At 42.8% G+C, this 9,895-nt stretch overlaps 1 protein-coding gene across 1 annotated transcript; it reads right to left on the reverse strand.

Moving 5' to 3' along the window:
* Nucleotides 1-1,160: 1,160 nt before the first annotated feature.
* Nucleotides 1,161-6,679, reverse strand: LOC116377840 (PRA1 family protein 3-like). The gene is made up of 3 exons (XM_031839586.1): nucleotides 6,496-6,679; nucleotides 5,093-5,310; nucleotides 1,161-4,607 (listed from the first exon to the last, which is right to left on the reverse strand). Exons 1-3 carry the CDS (start codon nucleotides 6,672-6,674, stop codon nucleotides 4,468-4,470), a joined length of 537 nt encoding a protein of 178 aa, XP_031695446.1. The 5' UTR covers nucleotides 6,675-6,679; the 3' UTR covers nucleotides 1,161-4,467.
* Between the last annotated feature and the right edge of the window lie 3,216 nt (nucleotides 6,680-9,895).

The raw sequence follows: 9,895 nt of genomic DNA on the forward strand, positions 1-9,895 counted from the left end.
GTGTGTGTGTGTGTGTGTGTGTGTGTGTGTGTGTGTGTGTGTGTTTAGGTGTGTGTTTATCGGAGCCATGGGTGAGTCCTGAGCTGTTTCAGGGTAGAACACTGATCGGGGTCTACGTTCAAACTTATCCGTAAGAAATCCTGGCAATCTGGAGAGAAAGGAGAAGAAAGGTGAGGGCGAAGGCTCTGATCCATCACAGTGTGAACTAAAATGAACAGATTTGTGTCTGCCGACATGTTTCCGTATGTTTTTCTTACTTTCGCAGAGCTCGTTTCTGATTCTCAGCTGGTTTGTAAAGAACCCGATGGTATCGAATTCTGCACCACTGTGGAGCGTCTCAAACAGGACCACTCCCATCTGAAACACTGTGGTGGGTCTGGCTCTGTAAATACCACCATTGTACCACTCTGGGGGGGATGTCAGTACCTAGAATATACAGACATAATAAAAAGACAGTGAGGATGAGGAGCTTTGGTTCAATGTAAAGTCACAGATGGGTAAGTTAGTGAAGAGCAGGAGTAAAGCCAGACATCTTACCGAAGAAGACACGGTAAGAGGCTCCTCTCTGAATGAAGCAGCTCACAACAAAGTCAATGAGGCAAACTCGCAGGACGTCCGAGCTGGTCTCGATCCAGATGTTTTCCAGCTTTATGTCCCGGTGGAAGTTGTGTTTGTTCTCAAGATCAATTGATCTTGAACTCGAGAGTCAAAAGCTGACATGGTGGTCACTGCTACTCTGCTAATGAGCTAGTTATCTTTAGCATGCGCTAGCTTGGGTTTTTCCCCATCATGATTGGTTTTAGCTACTGTCTCATTTAGTTACGTGGAATGGCAAACAAACATTTCAAGATATGCAATTAAATTGATATTTTTAATTCATAGGTTAACAGGGAAGAATGTATGTCAATTTAGCTTTAGCTAAGGCTAGCCGTGTCAATCTCACCTGCAGCTTTCACTTGGTATAGCTCCCTTGCTTTAGCTGTCTAGTTGGATCTTTGTATGTGACAGTCGTTGCAAATTTGACATGCTGTTTTCATGGATATTATTTTTTTTTTTATAATGTCATTTTTTTTAACTTAACTAAATTTTGAGTGAGTGTAAGTTCCTGTGTTTGGCTACCTAGCTAGCTGCTACATAGATAGATAGATATTCCACTGCTGTACAGCATTCTTGTTTTATTTAGAAAAAAACGTTTTAAATACATGTCATCAGCTTTTGGCAAAACAGTCAAATACATGGAGTTGGAGATTCAAAATTCAAACATTTAGCTGAATGGAAGGCAACACGGAACATTTAGAATCATTAGCTGTAAACCCAGTTAAAAGTACACAGAAACGTTCCCTTACGTACGTTGTAGTAAAACAGCGAATCCTTGTGAGTTACAAAGTCGACCATACAGCAATTATTTCTGCTCAGATTTAGGTGTGTTTCCTGAATTGTTTGTGATGCTGTGCCAAGACAAACTGCAGATAGCGGCTAGAGAGCCAATCAACAGTGGGGTCACGTGTTCAAGCCCCAGAACAGCCATGTTGCCTGCTTCGCTCTGGATGAGTCCGTCAGCTAAATGTCTAAAACATAACTGTACAGGACAAATATGAAAACTGCAATGGCATACATAGCAATATTTGTTTCTGCAGGGCACTGAGGCTAACCAACTTTCAATTGTCAGCAATATACTTAATTATCAAAAAATACATATACATAAAAACAAAAGCTGGCATCTTCTGCATCTTAATAAATCCTTTGCTCATGTTATGTTTAGTCAATTTCACAAACTTGGACGAAACGGCAAAGAATCTGTATGTTAAATCGGCCGATGAATGAAAATAATAGAGAAGGAATACAGGAATGCAGAGGTGTATAGAACACTTCTCGTCTTCATGTTTGGTTCAACCAAAGCAACACAATGCATAGTCCTCACAACAGGCAGCTGTAGCATACACTTAGTCAAATACCTTCACTCAGCTTTTCGTCGAGGCTACAAAATTATTAGCGATAAAACTGCCGACAAACACTTTTTAAATAGCAGTTCCTTCTAAATGTTCGTTAGCTTAAAAAACAAGGTTGTCTTTAAAACATGTCTTCCTTCAGAGTACAGCTGTCCTACATCATGTCTACAGAGCAAGGAACCAACCATTGTACTGACTTAGGTGATGACAATTATGGACTCTTTAGTCACTCTTCAATATAGATAAATAATAATGAATAAATAACAAGATTAAAAGTCTTCAGCCATGCTAGCAGGCGCTGTGAGGCTGTATGAAGCTTTATTCTGGGGAACAGGGTTGTGAGCTAAATGCTAATGTCAGATCGCTAATATGCTTGCAATGACAACGCTAACGTGCTGATCATTAGTTAGCTACATTGTTCAGCATGTTCACCATCTTAGTATATTCATAAAGCATGGCCTGATTAGATGTTGAAATATTTCATTGGATAATCAGAAAGCTGTGATTTCACGGATCAGCTGTGTCAGGTGGCCTCTTCCTCTGGGCACCACCAACGTCTGGAACCAAACTCCACTCCATCCAGCATTGGTGGAGACATTTCAGTTTGGACCCAAGTGGTGGAATGATTGACCAACATCGCTAGCATGGCTAAAAACCGGGAGTAAATGACAAAGAGACAACTGCAGCTACCACAAGTGGAGGCAACAAACTTGGTGAGTGGTTGTCCATGGTAACAAGGATTTAAGTTATAAAAGGAATTAAGGGGAAGTTCAAAGTCATTCATTTGCTCCAGTAGAGCTTCTCCCAGCTGCCAGCACTTGGGAGAGCAGCAGTGGAGGGCTGTTCAACACTGAAATGACTCATGTGTTTATCCACTCTGTTACACTCGACAAAGAGTCTGAGATTGAAGGAGCCGCTTCGTTTTCTTCTTCAGATCTCCCATTTAACTGCATCTTATCTAAGTAACTCTTCAATGCAGCACGGAATTAGTCAACACTAAATGAAAAAAGGAATTCATTTGAAGTCAGTGGGTCGAGTTACGTAATACCACAAGACTGTATCGCCTCCGTCTGCTCTGCTGAATGTGACTGTCATTGGATGACTGAAATCTACAGCTGGAAGTACAGTGGTCTGTGCTCATAATGGACCTGTCAGATACTTGGGTTTTACTTGTTGTTTTGTTCCGTATTTAAAGTATGAGCATATTGCATGCTGAATATTTTCATGTTCCACTGTGCTTCCACATGAATGATATTCTGTTTCTCATCACACGTGCAATGGTGAGAGAATGAAAAGGCCAATCAGTGCTGCTACTACTACAACGACCACACCCTATAGCACAGGACCAATACTTTGGGTCTCCTGCTGTCCACAGGAGGTGTATGGAGACCCTGGTGGGGGTCACGCAGCAGGAAGAACATATGGAGGAGGACATCAGGCCACTGTGTATTCAAGCCACTGGAGGGGGGGGGGTCAGAGATTAAAACAATTTCTTTTGAGAAAAGTGCTGTAAAATTATGAAAATAAAGTTCTAATTCATGGGGGAAACAAATATTGTAGGGTTGTAATATTCTGAGAAAAAGGTGAAAAATGTCAAGAATCGAGTAGTTTTTCTACATAAAACAGGAATATCATCATGTGTTGAGGAAATAGTTGATACATAAAATGTATTGTAATTTTCCATAAAATAAACTGTTGAAGATGAAGTCAGAATACAATTGTACTTCTTAAAGGAGAAAAGTTGTAAGATTAGAATAATTAAGTAATACTGTTTCAAGAACAAAGTAATAAAATTATATTTTAACTGTGGCAGTAAACAGGCCAGTCAGCTGGTGTCAGAATGAGAGATGTGGATGGCCTTAACTTCCAGGTTTTCTTATCAATAAGCACTTAATGCATTAACGTGCTTATTGGAAGGATAATGAATCATAACCTGTGAGTCCATAACTGGATGTGTTTTGAAGCACCGGCTGGAGACCCTCTCATTTAACTTTTATTTCATGACATTGAACCTTTTAATGTTAAATTATAACTATTGTCGAAATCTGTTGACTTTTCCCTCGCGTGACGCTACCAACGTCACAGGTCCACAGGCGTTGAGACGGAGCGCAGATCGTTTAGATTAGAGTTTGAGGATGACAAGAAAAGAGCACGTCAATGTGTCGACACTCAAAGGTTCAATGGGAATATGCCCATACGGCTACGACACTGCACACTTACAGTCAACACAGAAATGTATCATGTCTAAACAAATGAAACACCACAATGTGTGCTTTTAGTGCAAAAGCATATCGGGGAGGATTCCATCATTTTGTTTGTTATGATGAGTTCTAACCTTTTCATCTGTCCTTTCCCCAAGCGTCCGCTTACTTCATTTGTTCCTGACTCTCTTTTTACTTCTTTTCTTCCTCTTTACTCCTTCTCCTATGTCCCTTTCTCCACCAACCTCACATCCATTTCTTTCAGATGCCCCCCTCCCCTCCCCTCCCCCTGCACATCTCATCTTCCTCTTCCCCCTCTAGGATCCAGCCTCCTGTTCCTGTCCCAGGGCCTCCAACAGGAGTCCCATGGGTGTCCTCTTCAGACCGATGCTCTCCAGTTTGTTCTCCAGCTTGTTCTTCAGGCTGCGCAGCCTCACCGACGCATGGACCAGAACCACTGGACACAGAAGGGATGAGGGGATCGGTTCATTACTCACATCACCATCATCTCTCAGATGATTATCTGAGAGACTTATTTCCCTCAGAGGAACCAGGTTCATATTAGAAATGTTTTAGAGGTATATTTCATCATATCTTTGTAGGAGGCTCCCTGTTGTTTGACCTGATCCAGTTACAATTTGCTGTTAATGCAAATGTATACTCGTTATCTTGATAAATTCAGTATTATGCGCTCTATAAAACTAATTCCACAACTATGTCCAACTAACTCATTCTCACTCGCAACTTCCGTCGCTTGGTTAGCTTTGGACGCCTAAGGGACGGCAAGTCAGTTTCTGTGTTTGTATGTTGCACACAATACAGTCTTCATGCTCCAACTGCAAAGCAAAAGCAAATGAAAACTGGGCTGATGAACGTTCAGTTCATGCTTTGGTGTGGTATGTATGTAATGTATCTATGTACATGCGTGTGTTCCTGTCTTACTCAGTATAGGGAAGGCAATCCCAAACAGGAACACGGCCACACCTCCCAGCACCGACACAAAGAGGTAACTGGCCGAGAGAATCGCCAACACGGCGATCGTAGGGTGGTTTCTACGGAAACGGCGAATGGGAGCTTGGTTCTCGGCGACCCAGACGAAGCCCAGGAACAACAAGGTGACCACCGTCGCCCCCACGAGCAACTGGTAGGGCTGGCAATACCTGAGAGACAAAAGACACGTTTACCAACACACAGAAGCGTTGAAGACACTGAGTAACATTATTGTAGAGTAGACAGAATGGGGTGCTGGCAATATTCTGTATTGTTTCTTATTGTTAACAAATCCCGCATGCAGATCCAAAGTATAAAAAGGATGCATCGAAGCCAGATATTATCTTCTCCCACGGTGCCAAAGAGCTCCATTTTAGTCCAAGAACTATTAAAAACACATCAACGAGCCACACGGTGGCACTGAAGCAGATTTGATTCCATAGTTTTAGCTCTACTTGTAGATGACTTCATAAAACAGGACAAGTCTTCGTGCTCTCTTTTGCACTGAAACACTACAAACACGCTCGAGTCTGGCCAAGGTAAGAAGACAAAAGTCGTCTCGTCCAAGTAGTAGAGAATGTAAAAAATGATAAATAATAATCATAATTTTTGCCTCTAAGATTAGCTTTAGTTCTGATTTTGAAGTCGCTATGAAAGCTAACGTTTTAAGACACTTCCTCATTGGCTTCAATGGCGGAGTTGAGTTTGCCATCTGGTCAGAATCAACGAGCTTGGGCCAGACGGACTAACAGAGTCGCTTAAGGCTGCATCTGAAATCCATCGTTCACTACAGTCCAACAGCAATGGTGAAAAGTAACTAGCCACCAGCTACCCTGCAGTATATACAGTACACTAAATGATAAGCCCCACCTGTACCAGCTGGAACATTGAAGGGATGAACACATTAATGCATCAATAATTATGATACAATAATGTATATATCATTCTGGAAAAGGGCCGTTCTACAGAGTGACTACTTTTACTTTTGGTTCTTTAAGTATATTTAGATGTTAATACTTCTGTACTTTTACTTTGGTAAACATTTGAATGAGTATTTCTACACAGGGGTATCAGGCTACTTTTACTGAAGTCAAATCCCTGAGTGCTTCTTCCTCACTCAGCACTTTCCTCTCCAAAGGAGAGCAGGATATAGGAATATTAGCATCATTAGCATTAGCTAAAGGCTGCTGTAGCCTTAAGTCTGTTCTCTTATTTGTTCTGTGTCATGTTGGAGGAGAACGTCAAACACACTGTACGTCCACAGTGTTCACTACAGGCTTCCAGTGCGTTCGTTTCGACAGAGACAGAAAGGGTTAGGGGTGACGGGGTGACCACGTCAGAAGAATGAAACCTACCCCACCACGAGCAGGAGGCCCAGCGCAGACACCAGGTAGTTGCTCTGGTAGTACAGCAGGTTGTTGATGATGCGGTTGTTCCAGCGGTCCAGGTCGCGCACATCGGGCGCGGAGAACCGGGCCGAGCTCAGGAGAAAATCATCCAGGCTCCGGAGGGGTGGCGGCTGCACGCCTGCCATCTTTCCTGAGCGATAATAAACTCAATTTCCCAGAATGCGCGGCGGGGTAAAAGGGGGGCGTGAGCGAGATGGGGGAAATATTTACCGAAATATTTGCACAATTATTACTTAATTATCTATTGCTCATTCATAGTTTGTCAGTCAGTCTGACACGTAAATAAAAACCCTAAATAAATAAAAAGATATATAAGTAAATGTATATATATAATGGAGAAAAACACAGTGAATAATATATATATATATCAATTTAAAAAAATGAGAGTAAATACCACCTGTATTTCAGGGAAAATTGTATTTAAATTGTGTGAGTAATTAGTCAAACCTAATTATCAACGATACATTTGTGATTGACATCAGGCTCCTCAGAGTTTCACTCAGGCCATTCTGTGGAATTTCAAAATGAAAGCTCTCTAATGTAATATGTATATCTAAATGTAATATGTGAGCTATGTTGCACCTAAATTCAAATCACTTAACTAGTAAAAAGGGAAACGTTGTGTGTCACTTCAGAATGATAGCAGACCACCTCAGAGTGTAACCCATACAGTATCAAGGTATCCCAATGGGAATTGAATGCCTTATAATATGTCAATACAGCATATCTGTAAGCATAATAGGGGCTCAATGAGAGAATGCGGTGTTTGGATTGTTAAAAAAAAACAGGAAAAGAAGGCAAATATTTTTTGCAACTAATGACAATGATTGTGTCTGAATCTTTTAGTCTCATTCAGTGGATAAGAATGAAACACCTCATTTTATTATTTTCCTGAAAGAAGGCGAGCAAATCCATCTAATGTAAAGGAGTAAGCATATATGGCCAAATGAACCGAACGACTGGTGTGGAAGTGATGTAACAGTCAGTTTGTTGCTGGCCATTCTAATTTCACATATCTTGCACGTCGCTAAATAGCTAAAACGTCCCCTACAGCACGATGCTTTTCCTGTCGCCCTAATAGCATAAGTAAGACTGTTTTTACTGACGAACTACACTCTTGAACCTCTGTTTTATAGATCTTTCATTGAATCAACTTTAAATGTCCTCCTGATCTCCTGGTTTGGGAATCTTAAGGCGAGGAGTGAGACAAAGCTTCAGAGAGTGGTGGACACCTAATCTAAGATTACAGGGGTATCCCAACACACTATGGTCAGAAAGGTCCACCAGTCCCACTGACCGTACTCCCTGATTGACCCAGCAATGCCTCTCTGGTCAGCTCAAAAGCCCTCCTGTTGTGACCTGGAGGTAAATTGAACCCCAGAGTGGTGTACGAGTGCTGGTTGCTGCGTCCCCATCAATGTGTATTGTAGTGTCATCTTCTGCAGTGCATAACCTTCATCCAACCTTACTGAAACATCATTGGGACATCTTACCATAACGTTATACCGAATACCTAACCCAAACCATGCAGGGCAGGGACAAGGAACTGATACCATAGTTATTACTCAGCATGGATGTGTTGTTGTCACCGTATGTCTGTTTCTTTCTTAAAAACCAGCTGATAGAAGAGACAAAAACATGCTATTATTAGCATTTGGTATTGGGAATAAGTTATAAGTACCCTAAAATGAATGAACATTGTGTACAGTTCATGCTACATGTGCATGCTGAGACCCAAAACCTGCACATGCCAAGAGAGTCTATGCTCACCACTAGCCCTGTCTTTTATCTAAACTATAAGGCGTATGTTATTCGATATTCTTCTCGCTGTCAACAAATCCCATGACAAGACCAACACCAACAATGTGTTAGTTGGTCTCTCGATACCTCCGACCTCACCACACCTGTCTGTGGCTGTCAGACCTCCTCAGACAATCTTTAACAAATTCCTTGCAAATGTATAGATTCTTTCAAAACAAACACAGAACCGCGCTCAAACAGGACTAAATACCGCATTTGTCTATTTTTTGAAGCGGATTAATACACGCCAATGACCATTTATGGCGGCCATATGGGATTAAATCAAAGATAAACAAGGCCCGGGTTCTTCATAATGAGGGAACATGCTGATATATTGTTGTAATTGGATGATAATGACAAGCTATATCAGGTTTGGCTCCACAGGCGTTAATTGTTTGTCTACAAAGACTATAAATCTAAAATACAGAATATCACAGCCTCATGCTTCAATTTAACATCATGGACACACGCGGTGAGCTGTAAACGGCCTCCGAAAGGAGCCCAACAACTTTTATTGTGAAAGGCTAGAGAGCGAGGGGAGGGAGGAAAAGGCAGTCGGGAACGCGCGCTGTGCTGTACACTCGTGCTACTGTGGGTTTATCCGGTTGGCTGCTGCGGGTGCCGGGATCGCGCCCGGGCGGCTCCGTAAAAAAAAGAAAAAAGAAAAAAAAGAAAGGCAGTGATCTCGGTGTGACAGCTCAGAGCTGTCCACGTCAACACACCGAGCGAGCACGGCGGCGATGGACTACGCGACTCTGGTGAGCCTCTCCGTTCACCTTTAGTTTCGGGGTCCAGAGGGTTCAGGTTCTGAACGTGTGTAAGCTTATTTTTTCTGTACTGCTTGTATCAGCGCACGGGACCATTTGTTGCATTATGGCAGTTTCGGAGGTGGGAGATACTGGAGAGGGAGAGGGAGCGAGGGAGCGAGGGAGAGAGGGGTGGGAGGAGGAGTGGAGGGGGGAGAGGCTGCAGATCGTTCATAAATCAGGAATGGGTTTGATTCATTCTTTAAATACACGATCGCGATCATGTTATGCGATCGCGGACGCGCACAGGCCTGGTCTGATCCCAGTAGTGTTTCACGTGCAGACAGCGCGTCTAAAAGACAGTTTTTTGTTCTTGTTCTTGTAAAATAGTCTGCTACAGGGGATCGTCTGCGCTGGTTTCGATGTGACAACTTCTAGTCAGGTGTTAACTTAACTCCGTTACAACAGACCGGCTGAGCCAGTCAGTTGTTATCTACTTATCCAGGCACAGTCCAGCGCGGAGCGCAACAGGGCACAACTAAAGCCAGACTACAGCCCGTAGAGACACAGTCAAGTGTCGCACGAGGGGGGCGGGGGGCGATTCGCGTGGCAGTGTGTGTGTGTGTGTGTGTGTGTGTGTGGCTGGCTGGCGTGTAGTTAAAAGCGCGTGTGCGTGCGTGTTTAAATGTCCGCTTGTGTGGAGCGCTATGTGCACAGATCGGTTGACGTGTAGAGCAGAGTAGGTGCCACGTCCTCTCTCTCTCTCTCTCTCTCTCTCTCTCTCTCTCTCTCTCTCTCTC

This window comes from Anarrhichthys ocellatus, unplaced genomic scaffold (assembly GCF_004355925.1).
Source record: "Anarrhichthys ocellatus isolate YVR2014 unplaced genomic scaffold, GSC_Weel_1.0 scaffold1742, whole genome shotgun sequence".
NCBI lineage: Eukaryota > Metazoa > Chordata > Actinopteri > Perciformes > Anarhichadidae > Anarrhichthys > Anarrhichthys ocellatus.